We start from the raw sequence: 11627 nt of genomic DNA on the forward strand, positions 1-11627 counted from the left end.
TCGCTGATCCATTCCAGGTTGGACCAAACCAGGCTGACCTGCATCAGGTTGCACCAAACCTCGCTGGTCCATTCCAGGTTGGACCAAACCAGGCCAACCTGCACCAGGTTGGCGCAAACCTCGCTGATCCATTCTAGGTTGCACCAAACCTGGCTGACGTGCACCAGGTTGGACCAGACCTTGCTGATCTATTCTAGGTTGCATCAAACCAGGCTGACCTGCACCAGGTTGAACCAGACCTCGCTGATCCATTCCAGGTTGGACCAAACCAGGCTGATCTGCACCAGGTTGGACCAAACCTCGCTGACCCATTCCAGGTTGGACCAAACCAGGCCGACCTGCACCAGGTTGCACCAAACCTTGCTGATCCATTCCGGGTTGGACCAAACCAGGCTGACCTGCACCAGGTTGCACCAAACCTTGCTGATCTATTCCAGGTTGCACCAAACCAGGCTGACCTGCACCAGGTTGGACCAAACCAGGCTGACCTGCACCAGGTTGCACCAAACCTCGCTGACCCATTCCAGGTTGGACCAAACCAGGCTGACCTGCACCAGGTTGCACCAAACCCTGCCGACCTGCACCAGGTTGCATCAAACCTCTTTGATCCATTCCAGGTTGGACCAAACCAGGCTGACCAGCACCAGGTTGCACCAAACCTCGCTGATCCATTCCAGGTTGCACCAAATCAGGCTGGCCTGTGCCAGGCTGGACAAAAGCAGGTTGATCTCTCCCAGGTTGGACCACACCAGGCTGATAAAGCTGACTTGTACCTGGCTGGACCACATCATGCTGCTGTATGCCAGGTTGCATGAAGCCAGGAGTTTGCAAAATGGGCTGTACAAAAGCTTGCTGATCTGTAGCAACTTGCCCCAAACCAGGTGACACCAACACACGCTGATCTGTAAGCAGTGGACCCAGTCCCTGCTGATCCATGCCAAGTGGTCCTACACCCCTCTCCTCCATGCCAGGCTGCCCCATACCACGTTGGTCAGCACCAGGAAGCCTCACACCATGCTCATACGTGCTAAGTGGAACCATACCAGGCTGACCTGTACCAGGTAGTTCCAGTCCTTGCTGATCTCTGCCAGGTACTAATGGTGGCACCATACCATGCTGACTCAGGCCAGGTAGTACCAATCCCTGCTCATTCATTCCAGTTGGCATCACACCAAGCTGACTCCTGCTGAGGGGGACTACGCCATGTGGATAAGTGCCAGGAGGTAGAAATGCAAGGTGATCCAGGCCAGGTGGCCCTAATCCAGCCTGATCTGGCCTTGCGTAGGTTTGATCTGGGCTAACGTACACCCCGCTACGTGGATCTGGGGACACATGACGACGCCCGGCTCTGGCTGACGGCAAGTCCTGGGGAACTGCGCCAGGGTGTGTGTCTCGTTCATCTCTTCTTAGATGTGCTAAGCCTGTGTCTTCAGGCCTGTGATGATCAGGCTCCATTCTGAATTGGGGCACAGGGGGGTGGTGGGTTTTTGCCAGGCCAGCCTCATCACGGACCCTTGGCTGCTGTTGTTTTCCTGGAAACCCAGTAGCAGAGGTAAATTTGCTTTTTTCCCTGCTAAACACCTCTTCCGAGGGGAGTCCTGATCCACTGGTTCCTGAGGTCCCCTCTGGGCCCAAACCACTGGCCGAATACAGGACCTGGTCAAGGTCTGAATGCTTGCTGATGGCTCCAGTTGGAGTCACATCACTTGGTGTTAAGGAAATCTGCGTTTTTCGTTTAGGAAGTCCTACCGTTGACTCTGAGCCCTGGTTGAAGAGAAGAAAGGAATCGGTGACCACAAGTGCAAATGACTGTGAGGCTCAGAGGAAAGGAAATCTGGGGTAGCTGAGTGGGCGGACTTAGGACCCCGGGGGGAAAATACCCTCTGGTCTCCCAAACTAAGCTGGACACAAAGACAGACTTTGACATTCTTGAAGGATAGGTCTCCAGATTTTTGATAATCTGCACCTTTGCAAATGGCACCATAACATATTATTTCCCTCATAAAAGGCAGGGGGACACTGCAAAATACAAGTGATCCATGATAACTCTTGCAGAGTCTACAAATAAAGAACCTGAATAATTTGTTAAGTTTCAAATATAAAGTCTGCCCTCTCACTGGCCCATTGCTGATGGTAGAAGTGTACACTGGGGCAGCTGAACCACATGTTTACAATGTAAATACACAGACCCTCAGACCCAGAAATTCCATAGATAGGCATTTTCTCTATGGACTGTCACAAAAGGTGCCAAGCTAGATGCACATAGACAGCCTGTAGTCGTGTTTATAAAAATAGATTACCGATAGGGGACTGACATATTCACGGCACACACATACAGCAGAATACTAAAAATCTGTTTAAAAAGAATGACAAACTATTTCCATTTCTAGCCCAAATGGAGTAACAGGGACTGTCTGTAAAAGCCAAAAGCCAGCCACTATGAGACAGGGGACTTCTAGACACTGGATATCAGCTAATGAAGGTTAGCAGTTCCTGAAAGACGGGGAGACAGACTGTGTGAGCCCCACGGTTGCCTCCATTCATGGCTTTGATAGTTTCCACGCTGCAGTTCAGGGAGGGGAACTGAAGGGGGGCCCAGCAGACCCCGAGTTGAGAAGACAAAGCAGCGCATTCAAGGAGACTGAAGCAATGTGAGCTCTCAGGACAGAGAATCAAAAGGAGAGGCACAGCAACGACTCCAGAGAAGTGCAGAGGGCACCTCTTGGGTGTCAGCACAGAACGCACATGTGGGGGAAACACCTGAGGTTGGAAGAGGACCCATTTGTTAAGTCGGACAGAACAATGCCCAGGAGGCCGGACGGAACAGTGCCCAGATTCACAGGGTTGGGAACAGTGCCTGTTTCTATCAACCAGTTTGGAAAAAACTCAGTTCAGGGGGCAGAGTCCTCAGAGAGGTGTTGCCTCAGAAGTGGAGAATAACCAGCTCTACGCTGAACACTGCTAGGGACCCACTAAAAAAACAACTCAAAAAATAGACAGTAAAAGAAACAGCAAGGGAATTACAATGCTACACCAGGATACATTTATTTAACACAAAAAGAAGGAATAATAGAGGAATGGAGGAACAGAAAAGACTTAAGACGTATAGAAAACAAATAGCAAAATGGAAGATGTAAACCCTACTTATCAGGAATTAAACACTCCAGGCAGAAGGCAGAGATTGGCAGGATGGCTTTAAAAACATCATCCAGGAGGCCTGGAGGTGCATGAGGCCCATCCATGGGCTGGGTGGCCACGGCCAGGGAGGTAGAGGGTGTGTGTCCGCAGGCAGAGAGGTGCTAGCCCAGGACATATTCACCTTGAAGAAGAAGATGGGGAGACCAAGCCACCGAGATGCCTGCATTCAAGCCCTGCACCTCTCGATACTGCTCACCACCTATGCTGTTGTTCTAGGACAAAGTCAAGAACAGAAGAACTCAGCGTGCCTTAAGGAAGATTGGATAACCAAGAAATGGCTGATCAGGAGTCCGCTGTACATGTGACAATGAGGCCAGAGTTCCAGAAAAGTTCAGCTTGCACCAAGAAGCCTACGAGAGTAGATGAAGTTATCTGTGGCCTCATCAGAGGAGGAGCTGCCAAATTTCAGATAAGAGATCCTGACATGATGCTAGGGAGATTTTCCTACAAAAAGAAAAGGGACCCAACATGTCATAATATTATTGACAACTGTAAGCCGGTCACAGGATAATGTTGAAAAAAGTGACTGCAACTAAAGGAAAAAAATTATGCTTTTAAAAAAATTTTTTTGTTTTTTTAAAGATTTTATTGAAGAATTGGGGGAGGGAACAGCCTTGAGGAATCGGGGGAGGGGAGCAGACAAGTTGCTGTCCTTTTGTTCTTCAGTCTAGTTGTGGAGGACGTCGCTTCGCTGGCCCATGTTGGTATTGTGATCATTGTGCTCTTCCCGGGTGAGGCAGATCGGTTGCAGGCCTTTGGACAGCTGCTCACGGCAGCTCATAGCAGCTCATGCTGGCTGCCAGCCACTCATGATAGTTCATGGCAGCCCACTGCAGCCCCACTGCAGCCTACGCCATTGCCGGCGACTCATGGCAGCCCACCTCCAGATTGAGCTGTAGTTCACCATCTCAGCGTCACTGGCCCATGTGAGATCCGAACCAGCGGCCCTGCTGCTCAGAGCTTGTGCTCCCAGGCCAACTCCTAACCAACGCACCACTCGGCCAGCCCAAATTATGCTATTTTTGAAAATGGTCCTGTTCTTTCCGCAGAAGAGAAGCACCCGTGTGTGGTAAAACGGTACACTAAATTGCATGGCTTGTTGAACAGGCTTTACCAAAAGCTAAACTTAAAGACATGCTGGCAGAAACTGATGTTATGCTCAAGGAAGGATATGAGAGTGGGTTTTTTTGTGTGTTTTTTTTAAATTTTATTGGGGAATTGTGGAAGGGGAACAGTGTTGGGGAATCGGGGAAGGTGAACAGCAAAGTTTTGGCCTTCTATCTTAGTTGTGGAGGGCACAGCTAGCTCAGCTTCAAGTCCAGTCACCATCTGGCCGCCCGTGGGCAGCTCACGGCCATTTAGCTCAAGGTGCCGTGTTCAATCTCAGTTGCAGGTGGGCATCGCCCACCATCCCATGCAGGAGTCGAACTGGAAACCTTGTTGCTAAGAGCACACGCTCTCACCAGCTGAGCCATCGTGCTACCTGTTGGTGACTCAGTAGCAGCTCAGCTCTGGCGCAGCTCACTGGCCCATGTGAGAATTGAACTAGCGACCCTGTTGCTCAGAGCTCGCGCTCTTAACCTACTGAGTCACTCAGCCGGCCAAGAGTGTCTTTGAGAAGCTTCAACAACACGTACTGTGTTTATATTTTTGGCTGGGATTGGTGATGTACTAGAGAAAGTTATCCGTCAAACTGGTGTTTATCATCCAGATGTCAAAGTATCATTCACCATCATGCACTGTGATGAAAACAGGGCACTCAGAGGACTTAAAGGAGAGCTCATTCATGAATTTAACAAACATGACAGTGTCTTGAAGAACGCAGAACGTTTCACTTATCTAAAGGCAACCACAGCATGACTCTGCTGGGAGACTCCCAAGCAGACTTAAGAATGGCAGATGGAGTGGCCAATGCTCAAACGTTCTGGAAACTGGATATCTACATGATACAGTGGAGGAGCTTTTAGAAAAGTACGTGAACACTTACAATATTGTTTTAGTAAAACAAGATGACTCACTGGAGCTAGCCAACTCTATCTTACAGGCGATCCCAAAACAAGCCTTCTTCAAGGCGACCTCTCTCCTGTGGGTGTAACTCATACAAAAGCTGTTCATTTGTTCATCTTGCTGAGAGATTCATTTATAATATAGTCTTGTTCTTGAAGTTCTTCCTTGACATTACTGAAGTATTTTCAGACATGTTGAATCCATAAACTAGAAGCTGCTTTTTCTCCACCTCTCTCAACATACTCCTCACCATACTTTTTTAACAGCTGGTCTTTTTCAGCTTCTAATAGTGGTTCGCACTCCTTGGCTTGCGGCCTCTTCAATCTCTGCTTCCTGGTCATGTCACCTTGTCTTCTGCAGTAGAATCTCCCTGTCATCAGGCCCTTTGTGATAACATCGTTGGCCCCACCCAGATAACCCCAATAATCTCCCATCTCAAGGTCCTTAACTTAGACTGGCAAGTCCCTTCTGTCATACAAATGAACACTCCCAGGTTTGGGGGATTAAGACATAGCTGTCTTGTGGCGGGGGTGGGGGGGNATTCAGTGATTAAAATCAAAGTTATGGTTTTACAGAACAACACTTAGAAATCCTAGAAAAATGGACATAAGAGCTACCGAGGTGGGGGGGGGGCAGAATGGGATCTTACAATTTTCATTAATGCCATTAGATGAGACCATGTCATTTCTGAGGATGACAGGAATTACAAACAATGCATGCCAATGTCGACCTCCTAACATGGCCATGCCTTAGACTCATCTCCTAGACGTCTAAATAACAAACTATCACAACACAGCCCCCTTCCTGTTGAGAAAACCTGGAGAACACCCCCTCTTCTCTTGCTTGTCCCTTTTTCCCTATACCCCCAAGCCAAGAATTTTGAAGTCAGAGGTGCCAGTCACTCTATGTTAAGACAACTTAACTCCCCACGCCTTCCAAGATCATCAATATGGCAGGACTTTCTAACCAAAGTGTGCCTCATGCCATCTCTGTATTTCAGTAAGCCTAAGATGGTATCGTTTTAAGATGCACCATTATTTCATGTTCCAACTAATTAGAAAACACCATCAACTCTAAGCCACATCCTGACTTGAGATGCTGGTATGCTGGGGGAAATGTACATCTTGGAGTCAGTGGGTTTATTTTGAGTGAAACCACGTCTTGTAAGCCCCTCCTTCCCTGTTAACCTCCTAGGGGGTGATCTGGACCATGAGGATGGCCGATGAGCCACCCTCGAGATGGGATGAACCCAGAGGGAACTGGCGCTTCCAGTCCTGCCTTCACTGAGCTCCCCTGCCCACAACCTGCTGTTTCCAGGACCTCAGGACATTACAGAACTCTTATTTCTGTTTCCCTGGGGAACGTGCCATGACGTCAGGCTTACTCATTTTGCTTAGTGGAAATCAGGTTCAACCTTGTGAAGCCCCTTCCTAAGTTGCTCCACTATTTGGGGGGTCCCGAAGCAGAAAATATCCCAACGGTGACCACAGCCTAACAGGTGCCCACCTGCCTCTCTCTCAAAGGAGGCCTCCAAATGGGAGCTTTAACTTTTGCTTTCTGCTTTGCCCAGCCTGTCAGGTCATGCAGCTTCAGAGAGAAAACATCCTTTACTGGAGACGTGCTATTTCTGCAAGAGAACAACTGTGCTCAAGGTCCGTGGACCTAGCAAGACGGTCACTGAAAGATGTTTCCATTGGTAAATGCCTGGCACAGTGGATCGAGCGGGCACCCCAGGTTCATTACCCAGATCACAGGAAGGTGAGGCAGCTTCGTCCTCCCTTAGGCAAGTTTTGACTAGAGTGCTAGGGTTTGGTCTTTGTGGTTGTGGTAAGCCTTTTATTTTTTCTTACCATTAGAAGAAGTACAGGAAGGGGGGGGATACGGGGGGGGGAGGAGAGGGAAGGAAGAAGAAAAATTGTAGTTACTACCCATCTACTAAAACCCAGAATTGACTTAAAAAGGCCTAGTTTTGAAATCCTGACATTGTATTTATGTCAAGGGATCCCACCAACAATGCAAGAGAAGTTGGTGTCCAGTGGGTTGTATTTTCTCCTCCTGAGACAGGTAAACTTTGCTCTCATTCTGGTCCACGCAGTGGCTGAACTTGACATCCCCAGAGCTTGTTCTCTGGCTTCTCAAAAATCTTTTCATATTCATAATTATTCTCATTCACTTCTGGAGTTGTTCATGATCGTGAGCAAGTGTCAAAACACTGACACTTTCTTGCTTCTGGAGAAGTGAAAATGTCTCCAGTTGCGTATGTCGATGCTTATTTATAGGTCTCGCAGGCGGCTTCTGCAGGCATCCTGAGGAGATGTGTGCGCCCTCAAAATATACGGCAGTGGTGTGTGTAAAACAGCGTTGGCATTGGAAAAAAACCAGTGATCTATAAATGTCTACTCACTATGTTGTACACCTGAAACTAATATAATATGTCAACTGTAGTTGAAAAATTTAAAAATTTCAAAAGTGAAAGCAGAGGCCACACTTTTTTAGGCCATTCCTTCTGTTTGCAGGCTCCTCTTCCAACTCTTTCTGATGCTACTTTCCTCTAAAGATGGGCCCAGAGTTCAGCAAACGGTCTTGGAGGCTAGCAGGGTGTCATTTGTGCTCAAATAATATTTGTCATGCCCCAGATGGCCACTTTGTGGCGCCAAAGAGTTCGCTCTCTTCCCTCTGCTTCTGTCTGTGTATCTGAGTGACTCTTTTTGAGGAACCCAGATGAACAAAGCCAGGGGAAGAGGAATGTTCAAAGGCCAAAAGGGCAGCTGATCCTTGCCCTCGAGCACCATTTGAAAATGCCCATTTTATCAGATGAAGAAAGGCTGAGGACTTAAAAAACGATTTTGGTTATTCTGTGCACTCTCAGGATGGAGAGGTGCCTTTGTGCAAGTTAACCCGTGTGTAAAAGTCACCATCAGCAAAGGGCCCCCACAAGAGGTTTTCTTTCTAGCGTTGGTCACCGCTGTCCACTAAGAGTGAAGGGACTCGTGCATTTTCAGGACAGACTGTAAAAGAACTTTGAAAAGCTGTGAAAGCAAATCAGGTACCATTTTTCATCCAACCAGTAGGCCAAACTCAAAAACTGGGTACCAACAGGTGGTGCTGGTGGGGCTGCTGAGAAATGAGTTCTCTCCTACGTTGCTGGGGAAGGGAGGGGTCTAAATTGGAACCACATCCATGGGAGGCAATTTGGCAAAAGCTAGCCAAATCACAAACACACATCCCATTTCTAGGGATTTAGCCTACGCATATGTTCACTCATGTGAATGTCACATGGAGCACTGTTATAAAACTGGGGGAAAAAACATTTAAAATATCCATAATAGGAGATTGTGAAATAAATGATGAACATGCACATAATGGAACAGTGTAGTACAGTAGTAAAAAGGGGGAGGTCTGGGGGAGCCCCGCCTGAGACTGCTGCCCAGCCCCTCCCCCCGATTTGTTCACTACTTGTAAGGCCTTCCAGCCGTCAGTAATCGCTTGCTCCAGGTCTTCCCAGGTGACCATGGTGGCATCTTCTACAGCAGGAACCACATTCATCTTCCGGGTCAATAGTTCCTGACAGTAATAGACAACACATGTACACACACACACACACACACACACACACACACACACCCCTAGTGTAGGAACTAGGAAGTTTTAGGAACAACACTGAGCTAGCAGGATCCTTCCACAGCCCTAGCCTCAAGGAAAAGTCACTGTGAGTCTTGAGCAGCTGGCTTCCTGTTCCATGTGTGTCCTGATTGGAGCACTGGACAGGGATGGAAAGGATTTCCCATCAATTCAGGGGCAGCGCCCTGAGAAGCAAAGGGCACACATCACCCTACCCTGGAGGGACGCAGACATTCAGGATGGGGGTCTGGAAGAGCCCGACAGAGGGCCAGGTTGCAGGCACCCATCCTTCTCCCTCCCGCTGAGGGCCCTTTCCCACAAAACTAGCAGACATTACCAGAAATTCCTCCCGGTCTCTGAGTTTCTTCTCTACTTCCTCAATCCGTTGCAGGAGTTTCTGGGAGAAGAGTTGGGGGTGGGGGGGATCAAAGCAGGTCCTTCTGTGGCCCCTGCACACACACACACACACACACACACACACACACACACACACACACTGGCACAGGGGACAAGAGGAAAGGGGATGGGTGGATCTTAGAGGAGCAGAGGATAGAGAGAAGGCAGGTTAGCCAGGCTCCACGTTCTCTTCCCAGCCAACAAGAGGAAGGGACATGGGGTGTGGCGGGTTGGTGCTGGGGACAGTGTGGATGGAGTCAAGCTAATGTCAGGAGGGGAAGCTTTGGTTCTGGGGTCCATTTCAGACAAACCACTAATGAGACACTGCTGCACTGCAGACCAAGGCTGACTTCACCTCCCTGGGACAAACATTATTGGGTGCTTCCAGGGCATCTAGCTGTCTGTGTTGTTTAAAGAGAAAAGCACCTCAGAACAACCAAAGCAAATTGCTAAAACTTAAGTTGCTCTTTTTAATGTCCGCAGACCTGCAGAATCTAAGAATCCTAAGGTAAAACAAGCTTTTCCTCTAAAAAACAAAAGCAACCTAAAACCAAAAAAAAACACCACACTTTCAAAAGCAAAGCTTCCCAGAGCAAAAGTGAGTCCCGCTGAGATCTCAAGGCCTGGGACAAATGAGGTGGACGAAATGGGATCGGGGGGCTGAGTCCGGGAGGGTGGGGGTGGAGGTGGGGGTCTGGGCCACCTTCTCCCGCCCCCTTTGAGCATTTCTTCTCCCTCAAGTCTCTCTTCTCAGCCTCTCCCTGTGCTTCTTCCTCGTCATCCCTCCTTTGTCTTCCAGTTCTAATCCCCTTTGGAGGCTTCAGATGGGTCTGAGATAGGAGCTCTGCCTGGAATCATCTGATAAACTGATGCGGGAGGATTTGTACGCCAAGAAAACAAAAGATCCAAGTGAAAGTGTTGCTGCACCTGCGGTTGGTGTTTGGGGGGCTGGGAGGGTGACCCCAGAACGCTCCATCTCAGGCCCCCTCTTCTTGGACTGAGCTTTGTCTCTCAATAACCACCACCTTATTTCTTTACTCTTGTTTAAAGGAAATTCAAATACTTATTCTGAGAAGTCGTCAGCAACTCTCTGGGTGGACTCGGGATCCTTGGGTGTCTGCTAAGTGGTGGGTGAGCCTCAGTGTAAACAGGGATGAGGGGCTGCAGGGGGTGGGGACCCCATCGCCCTCACCTGGGAGGTCAGCTCTGGGAGCTCCTGCTCCTTTCCCAGGGCCTTTTCATGGGCCTCCTTCAGGGTTTTCACGTCTTCCACGACGTTCTGGAGCACCTCCATGGCCTGCAAAGTAAAGCACGGGCCATGTGGGCTCAGGCAGCACTAAGGCCTGGGGCCCTGGCCTTCCCTTCACCTCCCTGCTCCGGCCTCCTCCCCGCACTGGGGGAAGTCGTGGGTGCCTTTGGGGCTCAGCTCCAGCACTGGCTGGGGAGCCATCTGGAGGGGCCCGCCCGCTCACCTGGGGGCGGTCCTTCCTGATTTTCAACCCCATTTGCGCCTTGTCAGGCATCGACGTGGCCATCTTGGGCATCAGCTTGGCCATCTCGGGCATTGGCGTGGCCATCTCCTGCTCCCCCAGCCACTCCGGGGTGTCCACGTCCAGCTCGCTGGCCATGGCAGTGACATGCTGCACGTGGGTCAGGATGCCCTGCACCTGGCTCTCCATGGTCTTGAACTGCCGGTCAAGGTCATGGACCTGCCCGCCCAGGTCCTTCACCTGGCTCTCCAGTGTCAAGGACGGCGTCCTGGCCAAGTCACTGTCCAGCATCTGGGCCGGCGTCCTGGCCAAGTCACTGTCCAGCATCTGGGCCGGCGTCCTGGCCAAGTCACTGTCCAGCATCTGGGCCGGCGTCCTGGCCACGCCGCCCTCCGGCGTCGGGGCCGGTGTCCTGGCCACGCTGGTCTTCTGCTTCTCCTTGGACACAGGCACCTGCACGGCGCTGAGCGAGGGCTGCGGGGCCTCAAAGAAGTGGCTCTGGTCGGGCGACAGCGACTGGATGTCCACCACGGTGTCCTGAAGGTGGAGGTTCTTGAGAATGGCCACGATGAGCTTGTGCAGGGCCGTGAAGTTGACGGCGCCCACTTCTGGGGTGCCAATGGCTAGATCGGCCAGCTCCCGGAGGGAGACCTTAATGGCAGCCATCTCGCGCGGCATCTTGCGCACTCTCAGGAGCGGTTGGCTTCCGCAGTCCTACAGGTGGCCATGTCCCTCTCACTGCTTGCCGTGCTCTGGGACCTTTCAGGGCCCCTGCACGGCCACAGGGCACCCTGCCCCTGGGCCCAGCCGCGCCAGGGACCAGCCTCCGCCTGAAGCCTGCCTGAAGGACAGAAAGGAGCGCCCGGCAACAGGGCTTCCAACTCTTCACTCCCAGAGCTCCGACAGGGTCCAGGG

At 50.5% G+C, this 11627-nt stretch overlaps 1 protein-coding gene across 1 annotated transcript in view; it reads right to left on the bottom strand.

Annotated features, from left to right (window-relative positions):
* Positions 1 to 11390, bottom strand: part of QRICH2 (glutamine rich 2) — a 25775-nt gene extending 14385 nt beyond the window's left edge. Inside the window, exons 1-5 of the mRNA XM_019644239.1 lie at positions 10695 to 11390; positions 10415 to 10519; positions 9164 to 9223; positions 8482 to 8769; positions 2 to 1809 (exon numbers count right to left, since the gene is read on the bottom strand). Of these exons, the coding sequence (XP_019499784.1) occupies positions 2 to 1809; positions 8482 to 8769; positions 9164 to 9223; positions 10415 to 10519; positions 10695 to 11390 (2957 nt within the window). The remainder of the gene's footprint in view (position 1; positions 1810 to 8481; positions 8770 to 9163; positions 9224 to 10414; positions 10520 to 10694) is intronic.
* Between the last annotated feature and the right edge of the window lie 237 nt (positions 11391 to 11627).

Source organism: Hipposideros armiger, unplaced genomic scaffold (genome assembly GCF_001890085.2).
Source record: "Hipposideros armiger isolate ML-2016 unplaced genomic scaffold, ASM189008v1 scaffold_87, whole genome shotgun sequence".
Classification (NCBI taxonomy): Eukaryota; Metazoa; Chordata; class Mammalia; order Chiroptera; family Hipposideridae; genus Hipposideros; species Hipposideros armiger.